Consider the following 24,674-nt stretch of genomic DNA (forward strand, 5'->3'; position numbering starts at 1 on the left):
TGGGTTATGTAAAACTCGTGTTTTTGTAAAATTTGAAGGAAATAGTTCAAAATAGTCCATTCAACGGATTATGTATTTTATCACTAATATCCAGTTTGCTACAGTACAACATCTACATCTATGGGACATTGTACACATTTTTATAAATATTTAATTCATTTATCTCTCTACTTTCTATTTTTTTCTTCACTGTAGGAAGTACTCTTTATTCATTTCTCTCTCTACTTTTTACTTTTTACTTTATTTGAAATGAATAAAATATATTAAAAAGTATAATACTTAAAGGATATAAAGAAAAAATAGATAAAATGATGTATGATATATTGTAAAAGTCAGTATATAAAATAGAAAAAATGAGTTTTTGTGATGTATTTTAAAGGATGTGATTAAGATATTGAGAATGCTCTTAAACCACTTGTGAAAGCCCTCCGAAATGTTGATAGTCAAGAACTCCCTTTAATGCCAAAACTTTATTATGACATGCAGAGAGTGAAAAGAGAGATAAAAGAAGTGCATGACGGTCATGGGCAAAAATATCAACCTTTTTTAACTATCACTGACAAGAGATTGGAAGACCAACTACATCATCCACTTTTAGGGCTGGGCAAAAATCTAAAAATCTAACTTCGAATCTGGCTCTGCTCCAACTTCGACAAGATGGAGTCGAAATCGGATTTATTTTTAATTTTTCAGTCGGAGTTGGAGGTGTTGCTAGACCGACTTCAACTCCGATCTAATTTGACTTCGATTTTATGCTCCAACTCTGACTTTAAATCTAACTTCGATATTGTACATATGTTATAAAAATATATGTTTATCTATATATTTATCATATATACTAGTATAGTTAAATTCAAAAATATATTAATATGAGCTAATTAGTATAAAATAATATACTTATACTATAATATAAATAGACTAATAATATAGTTTAGTATAAGTAAACATCATAGTATTACTACCATTCATAATCAAGTATAGAAATAAGTTAGACACTAGTATTTAAATAAGTCTAGTATAATAAGTTAATAACACATAATAATAATTTACTAAAGTATAATAACATGTAATTAGATACTAGAAATAAGTATAATGTAGAAATAAGCTATAAATAAGTTAGACACTTGTACAATATAATAACATGTAATACTATAGTATAATAACATGTAATAATTGGACACTAAAAATAATATGTAATACTATAGTATGATAACGTGTAATTGGACATTATGGTATAACATGTAATAATTAGACACTAGAAATAATATGTAATACTATAATATGATAACGTGTAATTGGACATTATGGTATAAGTCTAGTATAAAAATAAGTTAGATATTAGTATAGAAGTAAATTAGTATAGAATGATTTAGTTTTAGTTTTTAATTTTTTGTATACAAATCGGAGTCGGAGTCGGAGTTGGATCGGAGCCTACACAAGTTGGAGTTGGAGTCAGAGTTTGAATTTGAACTCCGACAAAGTTGGACTTTGAGTTGGATTTAGAGGAATCCGACTCCGACTAAGTCGGTGCTCACCCCTATCCACTTCATGCAATAGCTTATTTTCTGAATCCAATGTTTCGTTATCGAGAAGACTTTATGGAGGTATTTTGTTAAATTTATTTTATCTACAAAGAGACTCTTTTGTAGATTGATGATTTTGTTAATTCAAAAGGAGACTTTGGATATGACTTGGCTATCGGGAATAGGAAAGAGTTGCAACAGGGTATTTATTTTAAAACAACAATGGACTTTTTGAAAATGTCTTCCTTTATATGTATAAAATAACTGTCAAACTTATATTTATTTTGTAGCTGCATGGTGGCAACAACACGATATTAGTTGTCCAGAGTCGAAAAACTTGCAATTAGAGTATTGAGCCAAACTTGTTCATCCTCCAATTGTGAACGGAATTGGAGTACATTTGATCAAATTTATAAAAAGAGACGTTAAAATCTAACTCAAAAAAGGCTTAATGTTCTTGTTTATATACATTATAATTTAAGACTTCGAGAGAAACAACTTAAAAGAAGAAAAACTTATGATGCCATCATAGAACACTCATTACTTAGGAATCCATTGAACGAATGGGTTCAAGGAGATGATCATTCAAATGTTGAAGAAGTTGAGGTATAATAGATGTCTTATTATTCTCAATATTGAATAATACGATTTATAATATGTACTCAAAACTCCATATATGCAAGATCCAACAGATGATACAAATACTATATTTGAGGATGATGATCATTTTAATAAAAGCGATCCAAACTCTTATGTTGAAGGTGGATCTTCTTTTGTGCATGATGAGAAAAATGTAGAATTTAACTTAACAGATAGGCATTCATCTACACATGACTTGGTAGATGTAAGACAGCATGACTTGGATGACAATGATTGTGCCGATTTGGTGCTATATATTTTGAACAAATTATATTTATAGTTTATATCTTTTGGAATTGACGAAAAGAAATGACATGGCTGGAGACATGATTTTATTACATGTTTCAAATCAAAAACTTTAGTTTAATATTTTCTTAAAGGATTTTTTTCCAACTTGTTGGATTTATCATTTATATAATATTCCTATAACGCTACTCAATTTCAATAAATCAATATTTCTAACTTATTTGTATATAATTTTAGATGTTTAGAGTGTTTGGGCTACAATATGTAATTTTTTTATAAATACTAAGGGCAGGTTTGGGAGGTGAGATGATAATTTTATATTTTATTTTGAAGTTTAAAATATTATGTTTTAATATTATTATTATTTTGAGATTTGAAAAAGGTGTATTGAGATTTAAAAAAGTTGAATTGTTTATTATATTTTGTATAAAAATTTAAAAAATATATAATGATAAGATGAGATGAGATGAAAATTTTATATTTTATTTTAGTTACCAAACCTGCCCTAAGTCATCCGACTCAAAATTATCATAAATCGGTCATTTTTCGATTTCGAACCTTGATTTTTAGTCGCGCATATTAGGCCCCTTGATTTTGAAACCTTTAATTTTGCTACCCTGCCACGGCCCACGCATTAGCCAAAGGAAAAATCTTCTCGGCAGCCTACTGTTGACGGAAGCCGCAACACACCTAACGTGTGGACCGGATTCACTAAACGCACTGGACCGGGTTCACTTACACGCACGAATCGTCTCTCCTCTCAGCCCTAATTCTTGTTCGAGAGTCTTCTCATTTCGCACCTCCTCCGTCGTCTTCGATCTCAGCGCAATCAAGCCAAGTAACAAACCACCAATCAGAGCCCTCCCCACCACGACGCGAGCCCTCACGAGCAGATCAGTCCCCAAGCACCCTCGGTCCCTAAGTCATTCGACGCGAAGCCCTTAGTCCCTCAGTCCACCGACGCGAAGCCATCCTCAGTCCCCTGATGGAAGCCCTCAGATCTGCGGATGGGTAAATAATCTGCGATTCTAGGGTTTGGGCATACATTAGATTTTTTTTAACTTCTTTTTTTCTCTGGTTGGGCATAAATAATCTGTGATTCTAGGATTTGGGCATATGTATTTGGTAGAAACTAGGGCTGTAGATGTTTCCGATGTTGCCTCTGATGGCATACATTTCTCTTTTTTCTCTGTGTCATGCTAGAGCGATTTCGACTTCAGTTTGCACCCCAGAAGCCCCTAACTCCTCTACACTGCGAGCATATTTCTAAGTTACACCATTCAAGCACAGCACATCACCACATTGTTTAATTTCATTTAGTTGTTTATATTGCTCTATTGTTGTTGAGAAACAATAGGAAAGGGTAAATATAGTATTTTTTTTACAAGAATAATCGTAAAGAAAATATAATTAGGATCGTACTCCTGAAATGAGATTTCAGTTACTTTTTTTCTCTTGAATAAGTCTTAGGTATTCTTTGTTTGCCCCTGTATATTTTTTTTTTCTCTTGAATAAGTCTCGGGTTTGCTTTCGTTATCAACTTTTTTATGGTGCCAAAGAGAGCATTAGGGCTATTAATTTCTGAAACCATCATTTTCGAGGTATGAAGCTTTGTTACTCAATCACAATGTGTTTTTAGGGCTAACTTTTTTGAGCTACCTAATTGTTGACGTCATAGCTATGCATTGGATGTGAATGTGGAGAGGGCAGAGGATGTGCTGACTCATAAAACTCTACTGCAATTGGTAGAAGATCCTGCTAATCGACCAGCATTTGACGTTTGGCTGGTGCTGGTATGTATTTTCATTTATCTAGACTTTTTTAACTATGTTGCTGTCTTTTTTTTAAGAAGTTGGTCTAGAAACGACCATAAATTGTGCCTGTTACAATTTATTTTCTCGTACCTCAATTTTGGAATGAAGAGAAGGAAAATCTATTTCTACTTCCCCTGCAATCAATTAAATCTCATTTCCCGAGTCAAAAATGACTTTACATGTCTGGAAGATAAATCCTACTATGTTAGCACCTAGAGGCTCAATAAAGGCACTTGCATGGTTTATATCTGTCATGACTTCTGAGACAAGGCAGTGTAGTTTCACTAACATTTGGTGGGGTAATTAATCATATTCATAGATCTATCTCACCCTTATTGCAAAGGCAACATCGTTATTGGTAAGCAAGGGAAATCTGTTGCACCCATACCCTAGAAAGCTGATCTGAGAAAAGGCTGGTCAACTTTTTCCCTGGAATATGTCTCTCTAGAAAATATTTGAGGAGATGGTGACAGATGTCATTGACTCATACATTTTTATTTATTTTTATAAGTAACATTGACTTATTGAACTTTGTATGGGTGTGTTGGCAATGCTATAGATATGAGGACAAACTTTACTGTATAAAGAATGAAGCCATATCTACTGATGGGATAGGCTATCATGCATTATCTATGTGTCACAAGTATGCAGCCTACATCATTTTAACCTTGAGATGATATTGTGCTACTATAGCATGTATAACTGTTGAAACGAGAGCTTTGCTCCCATTGAGCCACGTCATCACATTCCCCTCATAAATATTATGATTTGCTAATTTTATTTTATTTGCCTAGAAAGACCTTATGGTTTTCTTTCCATTCCAATAAGAGACACTCCAGTTCAATAAAAGAAAATACCATTAGATTCTTCTTAAGGGAGTTTTACTCCTGTTTAGTCACATCATTCACCCTCAGTGTATATTTCATTAAATGAAAAGTAAATAGTATATGTAATTACATCAAAAGTTATTAAATGAAAAATAATAGAGCTGATTACATTAGTAATTTTCATTGAAGAGCATTTTTATATGTGCTCTCAAGTTTGACCTTGTTAACTAACCTGTAAGATCAAAAGTCTTATATGTCATATTGACTCATTCTTTTTTTAAACTTAATCGTTTTGATTTGGTGATTTGAAAATTTGGTAGAGACATGAGCAATAATAATCTTGCATAAGAGATACCTTATTCACTTCCTCCAAATGTGTCACAACTGTATGCTTCATATGCCACTTGTTTATTGTCCTCTTGTTTACTCTCTACCGTCCGATTATGGTGATTTAGGAAGCTGTTCTCTTGCATGCAGGAATCTTGCTTATAATACATTTAATAAAGGCGTCCCTTATTCCATTTCTCATATGGCTTCTCTTAAATACCTGTGGGTAATTTTTTCTTGTTCATTTTTTGAGGCAACTTTTCCCAAGCTTGAAACTAAACATGCATTTTTGGGGGTGTAGAAACATCAGGGAGTAATCAACTACAGGAACAACTGTTTGATGCCTTTGGACGACTTTCTTCTCTCTCTACATTGTGAGATCTCCTCTCTCCCTCCTATGAAATAAGTTAACAAAGCTACTTACTTACTTAGTGGTTTTCTGCTATTGTATTGAATGGTGGGAATGTCCATGACTTCTTATCTTCTTTTCAGCTCACTAGAATGTAATTAGGTGTCTCACTTAGTATGCTTCCTATGTACTTGGGCATTGCCTAGTTTCATTCTATTCAATAAAGCTACTTATTTATTTATAAAAACAATGAAATAAGTTAACAAAGCAATCTAGATTTTTTCTACTTTGACTGAACTGAGAAGCTGCAAGCAAACTCCTTTTCTCTGTCTGTCTCTCTCTCATTGCAAGTTGCACCATATTTTTAGTATGCATTCAGTGAATTTTGACCACATTCTTGAGTTATTGGTTCTTTTTTCATGTATAATTTTTATCTTAATATTTTCTGAAGTTTTTATGAGTTCTAGTCACCTCAGTGTGTGTGGTGAGGTATTGTGATATTTCAAGTTGGTTTTGCTTGAAAGAGCCAGTGACAATATCTATTCCCTTCTTCAGGGATCTCTCATTCAATTCTCTAAAGTATCTGTTTCTCAAAGTTTTAGAAGTATGGTCAATTGTGATCTTTCTGGTTTTTCTATGAACATTTTTTGACAGCACAAGGCCAAGATCTGAGCAGTCCTTGGTTCAATGGGCAACACCTCAGCTCCATGATATTGATGCTCTTGGAAAAATGGTTGATCCGGCCCTTAAAGGGCTCTACCCAGTTAAATCTCTCTCACGGTTTGTTGATGTCATTGCACATTGCGTCCAGGTAATGAATAAATTATCAAATTCGAGTGCATGTTCAAAGCTCATTGGTAGCGGGAATTATGCTAGAATGTCTTACACTGCCAACATATTCTGGAGGATTATATTGTATGGCTAGCAAATAGAAATGATATAAGAATAAATACAAATCGATACTGATGTTCAATTTTTAATCTATCATTTTTTCGGGCAGCTGGAGCCTGAGTTTCGACCACCTATGTCAGAAGTGGTTCAAGCGCTTGTTCGTTTAGTGCAACATAACGAACATGAGTAAGAGAACAATTGGAAATGACCTAGGAGCATCCCAAAGAGCCGTCAACCCAGACATGCTTGAGTGAATCCATGTCCTCCAGTGACGGCAAAATTCTTCTTCGATAAAACAGAGCAGAAAAGGCAAAGTTTCATGGTTTTTCTTCTTTTTCTTTCATTTTTTCTTTTTACTCCCTGAATGGAGCTTGTACATACCAGTTATTTAGCCTGCTGCACCATTTTTTCCTTTTACTCCCTGAATGGAGCTTGTTGCTGTTAGGGTTGCTATCCAAAAGTGATATGGACTCTGGACGCAATTAGATTATATAGCTTGGTTATCCCAAAATCATATGGGCAATATATTTTTTTATAAGAAAGTCGTGTACTACTTCCTTAGTTGTCATGTTAAGTAAAAAAAGACATCTAAACAAAACTGGACAAAGGTTAAGTACTTAATTGTATCTCCATGCAAGTCATGTTCACAGGAATTGAGTGTATTTACTTCTTTCTAAAGGCTACAAATCGAGGGTATCTCCATGTAAATTATGATCAAGATTACTTATGCAGCCCTACTGCACCTAGACTGAGCATAATCAACGAGATTTTGTCACATTGTTGGCTTTCGGAAACGGGTTTCAACTTTTTCTATTTCATCCTCCATGCCGGTTTCAAGTTCGATTGTTTCTCTTTATATTTACCATGCAGGGGTTTCAATTTCCCCATACGAAATGGGGCGGGTGAATTTAAAATAGTCAGATCACAGATCAAACGGGCTAGAAAAAGCTTAGATATTTCTCGTAGTTGTAGGTTGCAGCGATTCCACAACCAAGGAACGAACATTCACAACGTAAGATAATAAAAAATGGCTTCAAACACTATTCACAACTTTGACAAAGCGAAACTCACAGCAGTACAAGTGGTCTATGAGTCCTTGATGGCAAGTGATCCAGCAATATTAATCCGAACAGAAGAAGCAAGTTCAAATGATAATTAAGATGTTGTCAACAGCTTGTACTGCAATGAACTCAAGTGGCTCACGCCCTACCAAGATGTAAAAGTGCTTTCAACATTTTCTTGGGAAAGGAAGCAAAACAACTGGGCTCAGTTGTAGACCGTGTACTTGGGAGTCGCACTGAACTTCTGGTATCCCTTGATGACTTTGTTCACTGCATCAAGGAAGTCTTTCTGCGTGACAGTCTTCCTTCGTGCTCGGATGGCATACACTCCAGCTTCTGTGCAGACGCTCCTTATGTCAGCTCCTGAAAGAGATATCCATGTCAGAATGCCAATGTCCAAACATATACATACCTGGCCTACTGGAAAAATAACAAACAGGCAAAGCCCTGGAAAATTACATCATCAACAAGGTGACAAGTGGAAATTGACAAGTTAGGAAGGCCAAACTCAACCTTACGATCTAATCGTCCAGGACGTAGAAGTGCTGGATCTAGTGTGTCAGGCCTGAAAAGGGGACAAACAAAATCTAAAACATGAGCCAGGCTACTGTTAGACGCTTGTGAATGCATCCCAGAAGATAACTAGTTCCATTTCAAACAATACGAGTAACAAAGAGAATTTTGAAACTACTGAGCTTGCACAATTGGTAACCTTGAAAAGTTCTCGAACCATCTGAGCTCCCTCACCAACATATTGCTGAACAAGCTCACTCCCATTAACACGGATGAAGCAAGCAGCACGTCTAGTAGCCACTGCTCTAGCTAAAAGTGTTTTGCCTATACCTGGGAGGACCATAGCAGAGGACACCCTTAGGAGGATCAATTCCAAGCTTCACAAATTTCTCAGGATGATGCATGGGCAGCTCGACAACCTAAAGAAACCAACATCAGTAATGCATAAATGCAAACAATCTAAGGTGACTAATTATGTTGCATGTAATGAATATTGATTCTCTCTACAAGAAAGAAACATATCACTGAAAAATAACATGGGCTACACACTTCCCGCATCTCCTCAATCTGCTCCTTGCATCCACCAACATCATTATATGTCACATCAGGCTTTTCCTCCACTGTCATCATGGTCACACTCGGGTCAATTTTTGGAGGCAAAGGAATTTGGATCTGACATTTATTACGATCAACCCTGCAATGACAGGGTGAAAGTCAATTCATGGAGAAGACAAACATTATATTCCACAAATACAACAGAGCACATGTTCTCTTTCTTTATCCATCTCACAGAATTCCCTTTTTGGAAAGACCAGGAATCATTAAAAAAAATCAACCGTTCTAAATCAAAAAAATATATTGTACATATTTCGAAGGAAAAAGAAAGAGAAGAGATCATCCTGATTCAAATTCAGGGTAAATTCAAGCTTAGAAAAGAAAAAATTCAAAGATAGGAACAACGTGAAATGATGGATTTCTTATGGGTTTATTAAGGAAAACCTCACATTTTAAACCGAATGGATAATTTACAATGTACCATGCCAAGTAAAGGAAGAATTAAGAATAAAAGTATACCTTTGCAAAATACTTAACATTTATAAGGTACTTGGCATCTTCAGTGTTTGGATTGATGATCTTTGTGCATCTTGCCACCTAATTCACAAACCATGTCAATGCTTCCAGATTATATACGTACAAAATCTCACTGCTAAATTCTAACATCTATGGCCATAATAAAATAGTATCAATGCAGTCCATACGTGACTTAACACCCCATAGTTTAAACTAAAAGTTATTTTCATCCACACAAATAATGTACACAAGCTAGAAGTTATTTTCTTTTTACCAAATAATGCTCTAACTTGGCTCGCCCACCAAAAAAAAATAATAAATGGTTTTTCAGGTAATGAAACTGTGAGTCCCATAAGCATCAAATAAACTGGAAAAAAGAGTTATTGTGCCATTTTTTCTATTTTCAAGAGTGAAAAAAAAAAAAAACTTGATGAAAAGCGCAATTTGAAATGCTTCTTTGAAAAGTGTCAATGTCAGTAGATGTCTGTCCATCTTCTTAAACCTGACTTTTAAGAGGACACATACTCATATAAAAGCCACAACTTTCAGAAGCTGACTCTATAATACTTCAAACCATCTCTATTGTTCATTCATATGCCTTCATAAGTAAAATATGAATCAATTGAAGTCTTTTTCCATCTATATGCAACATCCCATAAAAGAAATAAGAAAAGGTGAAATTGGATGGAGGGGGTAACAGTATTCATCTCTCTATTTCCAATCAGGATAGTCAACAATTGTGTACACCATAAAGCAACCTAAAGAAACAGCATTAACAACAAGCTGAATCGAATGATAGGACTGAATTTCTAATGATGCTTAACTCATCACAAATCGGTAAGCATCATGAGAATTTTAGCTCAGCATTTCTACTGATGCCTAACTATTCTTCGTTAATACCATATCTATATATATATAAAAAAATGAATACCTAACAATGCTTAACAGAAATGTAAGATGCATATGTTACCTTGGACTTCAGTTGAAGCAAGAGGAGCAAAGGGCTGATTATCAAGCTTCTCAATATCTGACAATTGCCTCCTGGATCTTCTCTTCATTAAAAAGAATGCAACTATTGCCCCGACAATAAAGATGGATATGACTATTCCTGCTATGCCACCACCTCCTATTCCTGGTTTGTTGCCACTACCAGATTTGTGATTTGGTCTTTTCCTGGATGGAGGTGTACCAGGTGGAGGTGGGGGTGCAGGCTCTGAGCTCCATGAATTTCCATTTTTCCTATCATGAAGATTGTTATAATTAGAATTGTAGGTTCTTTGTTCTCAAATGAAGAATGTAATACAATTGATGATACTGTGCGATACTTAATGCATATTAATGTTTTGCAATTGTTCAGGCATCCAACTAGTGAAATGGTTATTTTCAATATTCCTACGAAGCAAAAACACAATTACTTGAATAGGATGAAATAAAGGTTACTCCAAGGAAAGAGAAATATGTGAGTGTCCTGCTAAACTGAACTTAAACACTAATTACTCACAGATTCTCCAGGGGAAGATTGGCAAGGACATCAATATTGCCTGTAAATCTACACGTGAAACAAATACATTTGATCACTGAACAGTTGGTTAATTATCTTAATTTGTTACACTCATATCATGAAGTTTCTTTTACAATAATATAGTTGGAAAGACCAAAACTGGTAAGCATCAATATATGAACAGGGCAGTCAATGCTTCCAGCTATTAGATATCTAGAATTAACCTATCAAACAAACAGGATGCCATCAACACAAAGAAAAATCTAATGTAGAGGGCTTATACAGTTGGTGAGTAACAACAATTGAGGGAAGCAACAAACAGAGGCAGACATAGCATACTATATCATAACCCATCTTGTCTTCAAAAATCATTTGTGCTAGGAGAAGTCAGATCATGAATTTGTTCCTATAGAGTTGTCTAATGCTACTGGAACAAAAAATTATTCACATCATCAATTTGTAAACTAGGCTCATCACTTACCTGATGTGCATTTGGGACAAGGCTTCCCAGGCCAGAGTCTGACAGGTGAGGATTCAGTTATGAATTTATGCAAATTAATTGGCGGACTTGATATTCTTGTGAACTACAGATGGAGAGAAAACTTCATGTAGGTACCTGAACAGTTCCTTCATGAGTATCAGGCAACTCATTAACAAGTGTCACAGAGAAAAATGTACTATGTTCTGTAAAAAGCTCGGTTGCCTCAGTTTCTCTTTTCAGCATGGCCAAGTGTAACGAATTAAATAGAAACGCCCCAAAACAAACTCCAACCTAATAAACTATCGAAACACTCCAAAACAAACTAAAATATAATCACCTCCAACCAAATATCACCTGAGAGTTAGGAGGATTACCTTTAATGTAAGCATTTGTGGCAGCAACCCCACAAATCATTAAAGAGATTTGCTTACCATCAATGACAACCTGCCTACTCAGAATCAGGAAGATAAACGAATAACTACGAATCTGCACATATGACCATTACCAAAGAGAGTTAATGAGAGGAAGTATGCATTGAAATAAGAAGTGAGAAGTTTCCAAAAAGATACCCTGAAGAATGAAAAATAAGATATAATTATGAAAATATATAGATATATATATAAAAATATCTAGATCAAACACATATATACTGGTTATTGCCACAACAAATGGGTGTATGCCCAATCTTTCCTTACCTTCTTATTTCAAATGTCAATGTGGTAAAATTTGAAATGTTCAGACATGGAAAGGAACAAACCTGTTGTAATTGCCCGTCATCAAAGACACAAAAAACAGCAACGTACAAAATCATGCTACCAAAAACCAGCTGCTTGGCATACTAGTCGGCTCATGGTACCAAAACACCCCACCTCTACAAGAGGTACAAAAAACTACCCGTTGCATCTCCACAAAAAACCTTACCTTTGGCATATTCACATGATGGCACCAAAATTCCACCAAGAGGTACAAAAATGCCTTACACCTACTACATTTCCCTCTCAAAGAGATACAAAACTTACATGTAACCATATTGACAAACTACACCCAACCCTCTCCAAGAGGAACAAAAAAGAAACACTTTGCAGAAAATTCAAACTACACCCAACCTTCTCCAAGAGGAACAAAAAAGAAACACTTTGACAAAAGAGAAACACTTTGCTATATTTTCAAAGTACACCCAACCCTTTCAAAAAAGAAAAAAAATGAAACACGACACAAACTACACCATGGCCAGTGCCAACAGACACAAAATCAGCAACTCAATTATGGCGGCACATCTGAAAGAAAACAACTATAATGTAAAGACCTTTTTAATTATGCATGCAATCTTTAATCAAACAAAATATATTCAAAGACACATTTAACCAATAGCTGAAGACCTCCTGATCTCCTGATGGCATTGATTGTGTGACAATACTGTTTTGTGTCCCAACACCAACCCCATCATCAAATTGGTGGTGTTGAGATCCCGGGGTGTCACCCAATTGTGTTTCATCATCGAATATTTTCCTGCAAGCCTAAGTTAACAAACAACAAAATTGGCTCAAATGTTAGAATCAAAATACTAACAACGTAACTTTAAATTGGAAATTAAAGTACCTTTCTCTTTCTTGCCATCTTCTCTACGGGCGGAACCTTTCTCTTACTTGGCGGTCTCCCTTTCCCTCGGACCACGTGGGGGCTTAATATCTTCTTACCCTTATCCGCCTCAACGTTCGGTCCGACCTTGGTTGATTCAACCTTCGACCCAAATGTTAAATCATCACATTTTGAGTCAAAGTCATCGACGTATCGCATGAATGCATTGACACGCTCATCACTTGGGGATATTTTTGTTGCCAATTTCATGCATCTTTTAGTCACCATCTCATATCTCCGTGCATCTCCACTGGCCCGCAAATCATCATAACTAGTTTTAATCAATGTGTATCTCCTCTTCTCATCCTTTCTCCAGCGATCCAAGACATATCTATCTGGTAGCACATTAATCCTCTTCAACTGAAAAACTTTTAATGCATGCCTACATAGAATTCCCCTCATCTCAAACAATGCACAAGTGCATTTTAACTCACATTCATCTTCGTTATGGTAAACTGTGTAGTGGACTATCTTCGTGCATTCATCAATCGATATTTCATCCAAGATATCAAAAGTTGAAATGCACCTTTGCTTGGTTACCAGTGTGCAATTACAACACATTAGGCCTATCAACTCCTTTTGGAACTCTTTAAACTTTGCATTTGTGTAGACCTTCTGAAATTGCTTCTCAAAGTTGAAAGGGGAAACGCAGGGGATTGTTTGGTTGATAGAGTTAAAATCAGCCGTTGTCTCAACCTCAACCTTTTTTCTTAGTGCATTATCAAATTGGTCCACGAATTCCTTCAAGGTTGTACCGGAGTGGTCATACCCGTCGAAAAAAGCATTCATGCTTTCTGACCGTTGTGTCGTGCTCATACCAGCCCAAAAGACATCCTTCAAATAAACCGGAACCCAAAAGGTCCTTTCCTCGTATAAGGATTGGAGCCAACTATTGCCTCTAAGATCATACTTATCAAGAAGTCCACCCCACATCTCCTCAAACTCCGTGCAGGTCTGTGAATCATACAATGCAGTTTGAATAGAGGTCTTCAACCCTGTACTGAATTGGGAGTGAGATCCTAACTTCTCTGGAAGTTTACGCATTATATGCCATAGACAATATCTATGACGGGTTTTCGGGAATACAATCGCAATTGCATTCTTCATTGCCCGGTCTTGGTCGGTTATGATGGCTTTGGGCGCTCGACCATTCATGCAAGACAACCACATGCGAAACAACCAAATAAAGGTATGCGTGTCCTCGCTTGACAGCAACCCTGCCCCCAATAGTATGGACTGTCCATGATGGTTAACACTAACAAATGGAGCAAAAGGCATCCCGTACCGGTTTGTTAGGTACGTTGTATCGAAAGTTACAACGTCCCCAAAATACTCATAGGCCGCTCGACTCCGTGCATCAGCCCAAAATACATTTCGTAATCTTCCCTCATCATCCACATCCATGTAAGAAACGAAGCCATCATTTTGATCTCTCATTCTTTGGAAATACTCATTAAGTGCTTCGCTGCCTCCTTTACCCAATCTTAAATGTCTAGCTTTGTCGATGAAATTCCGACAATCTTTCTCTTGAAAATTTAGATTCTCAAAACCCCCCGCGTCAACAACAAGAGAATAATAATTCTTGTTCATTCGAATACCGGCTCTATCATTGAGGTCGAGGATCCTTTGACTGTATTCATCAAGACACTTATGAGATCGCAAGAGTCTTGTCTTCTTGGGGCTCACAGTAATGTGGTTGTGCTCATTTTCAAAAGTGGTGACAACCCATTTGTCACTCTTGTTCAACCTCGCATTTAACTTTGCCTTACAATCTGTTTTAGTTGTTGGCCGTGGCTTCGAGATATTAATGTTCTTAGGTTGGTATTTTCCACCACGGGCACAATCAATAGTCACGTACACAGGCCTCTCAGCATCATCTTTCTTAATCCTCTGTGTCTTTACACCAAATCCTTCTTGCTTGGCATATTGCTTATAGTAGGCAGTAAGCTCTTTCAAACTCTCGAATTCCATATCAGATCTTGGTGCTTCAACCCTACCCTCATCATCCGGGACAACAGTTGCACCCTCTAAATCTTCATCTATGTCAAATAACATTTCTAAACATGGAAACATAGGGCTGGATTAGCATAAATTCAAATTTTGAGTCATTATAGTGAAATAAAAATTAGACAAAAGTGTAATACCATCAGCAGCATCAGAAAATGTAAAACCAGCATTTTCATCGAATTCTCCAAATTCAGAAAATTGTTGCCTATAGTTGTCCGGATTACTCGGCGACGGAGGGTGGGACATATTTATATCAAAATGATGCTGCAATTATGCAATCAATTGTATTTCATGAGCACGTCAATTGCAAGTCATTCAAAAATAAAAGACATCAACATGCCTACTCACATGGTAAACGTTTGGATTTTTTTCAGTATTGAGAGGCATCTGTAATGAATGTGAAGTCGATGTCGAAGGCCTACGATCTTCCTCTTCCCCCATTTACAATTAATGAGAATGTCTTCTGAGACTTTAATGGCGAAGCACATGATGGCAAAAGAAGGGAAAAAACAATTAAACTCTCATAATTGATAGTAGTAAAAATAAATAAATAAATAAATAAAAAGAATATGAGATGATGTATTTTTGGGGTGAAGGAAACTGAGAACTCCCAAGTGGTCTTATTTTGTTTCATAATTGGCTCGGGTTGATCTGCCACGTCATAATATTCGAAAATGCCTAATCTTAGTTTACAAATTATAGCCCATGAAGTCCATGCAGCCCAAATTCTACAGCCTTCTTCTATCATAACAACAGAAATGATAGAAAAGCAACAACACCAAAACTAGCACTCAGATATGAATTTATACAGATCATGCATTTCTATTTTCTTGAATAAAATATGTTGGACGGATATTCCTGAGAGCACTAGAGTTCGGTTAAATTTTGATTAAAAACATTAAATTTTATAAATTTAACTAGACACTTTTTTAATAACACCAAATAACGCCACACACTTCCTCCAAATGAGCATTTTCAATAATGAATTATCCCAACGACAGTATGCAGAAAAATCGGAAAAAAAAATTAAAAAAAATAAAAACTTCAAGTTGCATAGTGCTTGCATAAACACAATCATCAATTTTAAAGCACCAAAGTAGAGAACATAAATGGGCATGCTTGAGTACTCAGATGACGATGATGATGATGTATCTAATTGATTGATTTGACATACCCCTCATCCAAAATAAATTTTGGGGTCTAAACTCCCCAATAACTTGCAGCCTGAAAAAACCGCCTAACTACTTGCATTTATGAAGTTTGTGAACTTAGTTGGATAATGTTTAGCATAAGAGCAGTGCTATCCTTAAACAATTTAAAAAAAAATACAACATCATTAAAAAACAATTCTTTAATCACTAAATAAAAAACAAAAAAAATTGTCATGACCCAATTCAATTAGGACCCAACTGTCGGTGAGATTAGCGTTTTTCTTAGCATAATTGTTTAGTTAGGATTTTCTTAACATGGTAGACGATCACGATGTGTTGATGTGTCATTGTTTCTTGTATTTAATCTTTAGATTATCTCTCATTTTTTTTTTAAAAATAAATCTAATGATTGAGTAATAATATTTTATCCACATAGTATGATAGAAGTGAAAAGACTAGTGTAAATCCGTACGATATGTTATTTTCCTAAACTAATGTTCTGTGAATTTGATATGCTCAATCAACAACACAATCAAAACAAAGTTAATGTCATTTTCATATGGTCCATATATTGTCTCTTTTTAAGAGTAGATTTACTTCTTATTTAGTGAATTTAACACACTCAATAGACATAACGAAAACGAGAGATGGACATGAAACCAACCCAAAGGAGGCATAGAAGAGACATAAATTGAGGCAAAGCATTAAAGGTTTGCATGCTTACAAATTTGGAGTGGACCCTTCTCGATGAGTACAAACCTAGTTGGTTTGAGTTCTTTTTATTCAAGTCTTTTCCATAAGATCAAGCATAACTCTAACCCAACTAAAAGGCATTAAGAAAGATACCCAACCCAACCACGATAACATGACATCCTCCTCATCTCATCCCTTTTTACAGTATATATATTTCTTTTTGGGGTGTTGCTTTCATTGCCCATTTATTCATAGGTCAAACTCAAATGCATGAATGGCAAGTTGTGGTAGTGTAAATGTATCTAAATCACTTTTTGTGGTCGGTTTGATGAGAATATATACCACTTTCTTTGGTCCTACTTCAACTTGATGAAGTTGTTTTCGCTTCCCATACTACCTCAAAAAATAAATCCCATGAAAGCAATATATATATATATATATATATATATACTTATATTCAAAAAAAGTGAAAATATATTCCCATCAATTGGTTTATTTTATATTGTCCAAAAGATGTTGGGTGAAACGATATCCAATGGTGTCTTCCAATGGCATTAAACCAAAAAAAATAAAATAAAATTTTGAAAAGCTTCCATATAGCTTAAAAAGCATTGTGGATATGAAGGCAAATTGGGTTTTATTATAATTTTTGTTTATAAATAATAAAATTTGGGTACAAAGTGGAAGCTTAGCCCTCCTCCCATTAATAATCCATGGATTCTACGTAAAGGTGGGATTTGATCTTACATCACTATCATGATCCGTGAAGCTGAAACATGTTACCAAATTACCATTTAAGAACCATATGAGCACATTCAAAGTCCTTAACATTATCAATTCAAAACTCATAAGTTCCCATTTTATTAGACACGATTCCCCTCTTTATTCTCACAGTTACAATATTTACTACAGGGCTGGCTTATTTAAAATACAATACAATGCGATCTCCTTGTTTGATCGATGAATGTGATAAATTAAACGGAAGGAAAAACAACTCCTTAATTTTAGATTAAGAAGACATAAAAAAAAGTATCTTTTTTTAAACAAATATGTGAAGGCACAACAACTATCCTATATTGGGTTGCTGTGAAAATCCAAGAAAAGGAAAAACCACATCATGAATCTAAAAGTATTAACTGTTTTATGATCTGGGTAAGACTAAAACAACAACATCGCAGCTTCCAGTTGAGTTAAACTTTTCAGTTCATGTTCTTTTCAAGGAAAACATAAAAGGAAAGCAAACATCAGAAGAAGGCCGAATTTAGAGTAGAACTTACTTGAGGATGACGAGGAAGCCACACGAGGAGACTCGGGGAGAGGATGGGAGGGTCGATGGGGGGGGGGGGGGTTTAACTAGGGCATTATTTCCCGAAGGGGGGGTGGGGAGAGGATAGACCGAAGAGCTGGGGTGGGGAGAGGAAGAAAAGGAGATGGGTTGGCGATGGGAAGGGAGGAGAGCTGGGCGACGAGGGGTGTGGCAGCGCTGTGTAGACGGCCTCGGTGTCGCTGGAAAGACACGGCATCGCCGATGGCGGTGGGCAGAGCAAAGTAGTACTGATGCCAATTGTCGTTTCAGTACGCCACCTTTGCAGTTTTATATACTTAAAAAGATATAAAATAGGCTTTTTAATAAAAGGTTTAAAATACCTTAAAATGTTTCTAAAAATATAAAATTGAGAAAGAAAATATTTTAATATTTTTCTATTTTTAGAACCATTCTTTGGCTTTTTTAAATGCTTTCGAAACCACTTTTCTATATTTTTTATATATAATTTTAATTGTATAATTTCCACATGAGAATTATCATTTAGACAATTAACAAGAGATTAGCATAACTAAAAAAATTAGAGTTTTTCAATATCAAGGAATGAAAATTCAAGTACTACTTTTGCAATTAATTCAAAGCTAAAAGTCTACATGGTTTTACGTAGACAACGATTTATAAAGAGGACTAATTAAGATGTTGTTATTTGAATAGTGATATAAAATGAGATGATTAGATAAAAATTTAAAATTAAATAAAATTTGTTAGAATATTATTTTTTGATATTATTATTATTTTAAAATTTAATAAAATTGAATTATTTATTATATTTTATTTAAAAATTTAATAAAATTATAATTATAAAATTAGATGAGATGAAATACTTTTCTCGACAAACGGGGAACGATTTTATTAGAGAAATGACACTTGTAGTCGTGAGTGTGCAAGCGCCGTGTAGTCGTTTTAAAGAAAATGAATAAATATGAGATCCACATGAAAATAAATTAATTTTTTAATAATAATTCTTATTCTTTTTCAAAATAACTGTATAATATTTATATATTTTACGATTATATGTAACATTAGTCGTAGTCGTTTTATTAACACAAAACAAAAGTGCAAAAAGTAGCTGTCGTGCATAACATACTACTAAACAAGGACCATCCAACGTAGACCGATAGGTCGACGTACCAACTGAAATTCTTAGTTTGGACAATAAGTAATTAAAGAGGCAACCATAAAACAATAAAGAATTGTATTCTTATTGCAAGTTTCTTTCTTGTTTTTTTTTTTTCAAAGAATTGTATGCGACATTTTCAATGAAGCAATATCAAGTTGGACTAGGCAAACAACCAGACATGGGCAGTCTATCTCTTTCAAGATTTAAAGTCAAGGCTTTTGCCTTTCTAGTATACAACTTCTTGACATTCGATCTCTGATCTTGTAGCAACCTCCCTAAACTCCTTTTAGCATTTGCCCTAAATGGAACATCAGATGCCAAGAACCCATCCACCAAGTGTAGGTAAGCCTCTAAGTCATGACAACATGCCATGTCAGCATTGGGCTTCAAATACGGTGACATTTTCGTATCAACCCGTAATTCGGTTCCAACGTGAGAGTAGTCTAATGGCATGTTTTTCTCAAGCATGTCAACCACCGCTCCAACCCTTGTGTTTCTTAGCTTTTGGTCTAGCTCTTCCCCTACAAATATACCAGGGACTTTAGTGATCACATCTTGGGAATTGACAATTCTTAACACCTTCACATTTTGGGCATTCATACGGTTGGCAAAAGCTTTATTGCCAACACGAGGTCCACCAAAGGAAAAGACAGCAACTGGTGGTACGTTTAGGGCCCTCCTACTGATTTCATCTGCTACAAGTAAAGCCAATGCCGCACCTAGGCTGTGACCTGTGACCGTAATACTTAGGGTCTCGTCCTTATATAGGTCCACGAGCCTTTGGATCTCTTCAACCACAGACTCCGCTAGGCTTGGCACATGAGCTCCCCTCGTCTTGTATAAGCTTAAGAATCCGCATTCAACTTTTGATTGCCTTTGAGTCTTATCAATACTATTATCATCATTATCTTCTTGGATTTGAACCAATTGGGCCCTAACATTCTCCGCCCACTCAAGACATGTTGCGGTTCCACGGAGTGCAATGACTATATCTCTACGTCCCATCCGTTGGATCTCCCTCTTATCATCACAAACCGCGACGTAACCGATCCAACTAGACCGTTGGGTCATCCACCCGAGATCCGGTGCCATATCATCCACCCACTTCGGCAACCCGATGGAGGAAGTGGCATACAAACTCTTAGTCAGTTTATAAGATTTATCGGGCAAGACCACTTGATGCGGTGAGGGCGGTCCATCTTCTGACATGGTAGGATTTGAATGAAAAGATTGGTAGGCGGCTTGAACAAACTCGCCATACCGTACCACCTCTCGGCGGAGGTTCTCGTCGAGCGGGTCTAAAAGGCCTTTCCAGTGGTTGCTGCCATGGTATTCGCGCCACCTGCTGCCGAGATTATTTCTCGGAGAGTATTCATTTGTCTTTGATAGGAGTCGCTGGAGCCGGTTAAAATTTCGGGGCGACATTTGCTCGGGGGCCTTCACTGCTGGCCAGAGTCTAGCCAAGTTAAGTCCTTCAAGTCGACCTTTTCCCTTGTTTTCCATCGGCCCATTATTCTTGGAATCCTTGTGAAGGGGTTGTGGGTCCAGTTGGTTCGGCGGGGCAGCTGGTTTCTGGAGCAGTTTCTCGAGGTTGGCGAGGTGTAATCGAGTTAACTCAGTCGATGTTTCCCGTTTTTCAGACAGTGATATAGAATTAGTTGCCACTGGTCTTGTCAAAGGGTTTAGGAGAGACATCTGGCACATAAAGCCGGCAGGTCTTGCCTGAAACAGGTGTAGATTTTGAAGAGGAAGCGGCGTGGAAGCGATTTTCATGGAGTCACACAGAGAGAGAGAGAGAGAGAGAGAGAGAGAGAGTGTCAATTAGATATTGAGAAAGGGGAAGGAGAAGGACAGAGGGACCCTGCAGCTTCTGCAAGTTGAAACCAACTTCTGGGCTTGAACGAATCAATGTGCGTGTATATATAGTGTGTCTTACATAAATCCCCTCGTCGGTACCTGTTATTACAACAAGAACCAAATCAAAAGTTTCAAACAATTCTCTTACTTTACCGGCGCTTGTTTTCGCGAGATATTTTGTTATAAAAATTAAAAATTAAATAAAATATTATTAAAATATATCATTTTAATATTTAAAAATTTTAAATTATTTATTTTATTTTATATAAGAATTTAAAAAAATATGCAACGATCAGATGAAATTTTTTATAAAATGAACCAAACAAATTGACCGAAATATCGCTCGGGGGAACTAATAAATGTAGGACGGTAAACTGACGGCCCCCCAAGTAAACAGTGTTTTTGTGTGTAATGTATTTTCGTTATTTTTGTAGTGAGGAATGATATTCCTATATTTTTTTATTTTATAATTTAAATTTTAAACAACAAATAAATTTTAATATTATAAAACGAGAAATGATAAAGTAACCAATAAATAATAACTTGTATATAACTATGTAATAAAATAATATTATTTTAAATTTTAATTTGATTTTATTTTTTATTTAATTATTTAAATTTAATAAAAAATATTATTATATTTTAAATTGTCTATAAATTATAAATGGATTGTTAGGCTATTACTAAAATAATTGTAAAATAATTATAAGGTTATCATTTTCCTTTTGTAATATTTACCTATTGACCAATACTATATAAAATAATCCTTCAAAAAAAAAAATACTATTTAAAATAAGTTCTATTTCCTGTTAAAATAGAGTCAATTACCGATATCTTCAACCGAAGAAAATTCAAGGGGAGCTAGAGTCAATTTCCTGTTAAATAGGTTGCGTTTGGATGTTGAAGTGAGTTGAGTTGAGTTGAGATAATAAAATATTGTTAAAATATTATTTATTATTATTATTATTATTTTGAGATTTGAAAAAGTTGAATTGTTTATTATATTTTGTATTGGAATTTGAAAAAGTTGTAATGATGAGTTGAGATGAGTTGAGAGAAATTGTGGTTCCAAACGTAATTTTATCTGTTATAATTCAGCCTCAACTCCGGTCTTTGATTTTTTTAATATTCTGGAGGATTACGGGATACCCATTTCTTCATATATGCGATCAGCACACAGCGATATTTCAAGATCAGCTTATTAAGCCTTGAGCGAAAGGCTGAATTTGGAATGACTTTTCAATTCAAAAGAACAGATCAAAAAATTCAAGTCATGTACTATTTATATCGAAAGTACGTAGTGTTTATATATATATATATATATATATATATTCAAGAACAAATAATTCCTTGTTCATGACTTTCTGAACAACCACACGACCAAAGATGCATATGCTATCTTATTTCTTTTAACCTTTTTGGTTGAAGTCTTTCTGAAAATTTATATCGGATTTTTCATAATGTTTTATATAGCACAATCCAATATTAGAAGAGTAATGTTAGATATAATTAAAGATTGTGTAAGCGTTGCACAGTCTTTTTGAAAAAAATAGGATTGAGTACTATTAAAAGATTAATTTTAAAAAAAACCTATGTGCAGTCATTTTTGCATACAACTTACGCATCATATTAATATGATTGTTTGCGTCATTTTTTTAATATAAAATAATTGTTTTGGTCAATCACATCAGTTGAATACATAAACAGTACGTAAAAATCATGTGAATCACATATTTACTTACTTTTTTTTAAAAAAGAGTTTGTGGTATTTGCGCACTCTATAATTACAAATATAATTTCTCATATTAAAATCTGATCATTATTTATTTATTTTTTAAATGAATTCTTTAAATTGAGTGAACGTTTAGAAGTCTCCAATTTTCATATTTCCAAATTACGATAAGCAAATAATCCACATCCCAATTAGATCATGGTAGTTATACTGCATTCAATATTGCAAATTGCTCTACTTCAAAGTGATCGCAAGTGGGTTGTTCATACATATATAGTTAAAGCTCTAATGGAGACGATCGATGATCAGGAATATTAAGGCACTAGTATATGCATGGTTTTCACTTTTTTCTTTTTATTGGTGCACTTGACAGATGACGTATAGTCTATACAGCACTTCGTAAGTACATAAATATAATAAACTTGCTTTGGTCATGAGAATTAAAATGCAAGTTTCAATAACGTCAGAGGGGAAGGGAAGTTTTCTAATATATCTATCTTAATTAGCAGATAATGATGATTAAAAATAGAGACGTACCATCGCTGTTTTAATTACGGACGTATAAGCTTGTGTACAAATTAAACGTGCTTATTGAAGTTCTGCGTGTCAGAATTAATGCTTTTCCTTCCAGGTATAAAATATAGTTAATAGTAGTGCTTTATTCCATACTTTATCAAATTAAATTTCTTTTACAACGGCGCGTATGCTTTGTCACATGATTGATCATATGCTGTGGCACCTTATAATATTAAATTTGCAGGTCCAATTTAGATGCAACTATATATATATATATATATATTTATATATATATATATATATCCCTAATGCATGTAAAACACATGGAGCACACAATTAATATAGAGTAATTCTACATACAATCGTGAAGTGCGTAACCGCCGCGTAATCGCTTTGAAAAAGAGTGGGGTCCACTATTAAAAAATTAATTTTTTTCATGTGGGTCCCATGTTTTATTCATTTTTTTCAAAGCGATTACGCGGCGGTTACGCAATTCACGGTTGTAAGTATATTTTCTCATTAATATAGGTCGCGCGGATTCACTTTTCTGTAATTTAATGCGTTTGGCATATTCCCATGCATCTTTTGTATTTCTTCCCGACCGTACCGTGTGGGCCAAACAAATTGTTTATCCATTTGAAATAAAATGAGATAAAATGACATGTTTTATTAAAAATTAAATAAAATATTTTAAAATATAATTTTAAAATATAATTTTTATTTTAAAATTTTAAAATTTTAAAAAATTAAATTATTTATTATATTTTATATAAAATTTTAAAAAAATTATAATGATGAGATGAAATAATTTTATATATCCAAATCGGATAAAAACTATCCGCTGTATAGTTAGCCATAATCATATCACCGAAATACCCTCCATTAATTCAGCTTTATTTATTTATTTTTTATTTTTTTTGGAATAACCCTACAATTAAGCTATGTTATGAAGGGACGTGCATGCTTATCTAACTAGTGGAAAGCTAGGATATCAAATGAGATGATAGATCAATCAGAACGCTCCAATCTTGTAATTTCATTTTAGTCGAAGGTGATCTTTATGCCACCACTAACGGCCTGGCAATTAGCATTATCGCCATTTCTTCTTTTCTTTTTAAGTCTATATTAATAAAATAAAAATAAAAATGAGTAATGTTGTACTCTATAGTCTATATTCTTATTTTATTTATATCTTATTATATAAGATGTCGTATATTTATTCTTATTAAATGATAAAAAATAATTTAATAAAAAAATATCTAATCATAATAAATATATTATATTTTACATAATTAGATGAAAATGAGATAAAGATATAGTGCATATAATTTAATAATTTCTTTTCATATTTTCCGACAGATGCTGACACCATGATACACATAAAGCAACCCTG

The 24,674-nt window shown here is 34.6% G+C and overlaps 2 protein-coding genes and 1 pseudogene across 5 annotated transcripts; 1 reads left to right on the plus strand and 2 right to left on the minus strand.

The window, feature by feature from the left end:
• Positions 1 to 3,137: 3,137 nt before the first annotated feature.
• LOC108987109 lies at positions 3,138 to 7,171 on the plus strand. 4 transcript variants are annotated; one of them, XR_001995486.2, is made up of 5 exons: positions 3,138 to 3,419; positions 4,048 to 4,201; positions 5,527 to 5,598; positions 5,678 to 5,750; positions 6,380 to 7,170. XR_001995486.2 is itself a non-coding variant. In XM_018959968.2 (5 exons), exons 1-5 carry the CDS (start codon positions 3,394 to 3,396, stop codon positions 6,781 to 6,783), a joined length of 429 nt encoding a protein of 142 aa, XP_018815513.1. In that variant the 5' UTR covers positions 3,139 to 3,393; the 3' UTR covers positions 6,784 to 7,171. The 4 variants fall into 4 exon arrangements, 1 of the variants encoding a protein (XP_018815513.1); XM_018959968.2 differs by lacking the exon at positions 5,527 to 5,598 and having other exon boundaries at positions 3,139 to 3,419; positions 4,087 to 4,201; positions 6,380 to 6,536; positions 6,726 to 7,171; XR_004800863.1 differs by having other exon boundaries at positions 3,142 to 3,419; positions 4,087 to 4,201; positions 6,380 to 7,169.
• A 711-nt stretch (positions 7,172 to 7,882) lies between these two features.
• Positions 7,883 to 10,796, minus strand: LOC108987124 (annotated as a pseudogene).
• Positions 10,797 to 19,258: 8,462 nt separating this feature from the next.
• LOC108987141 (phospholipase A1-Ibeta2, chloroplastic-like) lies at positions 19,259 to 21,080 on the minus strand. The gene has a single exon (XM_018960007.2). The coding sequence runs from the start codon at positions 20,947 to 20,949 to the stop codon at positions 19,327 to 19,329; it is 1,623 nt and encodes a 540-aa protein (XP_018815552.1). The 5' UTR covers positions 20,950 to 21,080; the 3' UTR covers positions 19,259 to 19,326.
• Positions 21,081 to 24,674: the final 3,594 nt, after the last annotated feature.

Source organism: Juglans regia, chromosome 2, assembly GCF_001411555.2.
Source record: "Juglans regia cultivar Chandler chromosome 2, Walnut 2.0, whole genome shotgun sequence".
Lineage (NCBI taxonomy): Eukaryota > Viridiplantae > Streptophyta > Magnoliopsida > Fagales > Juglandaceae > Juglans > Juglans regia.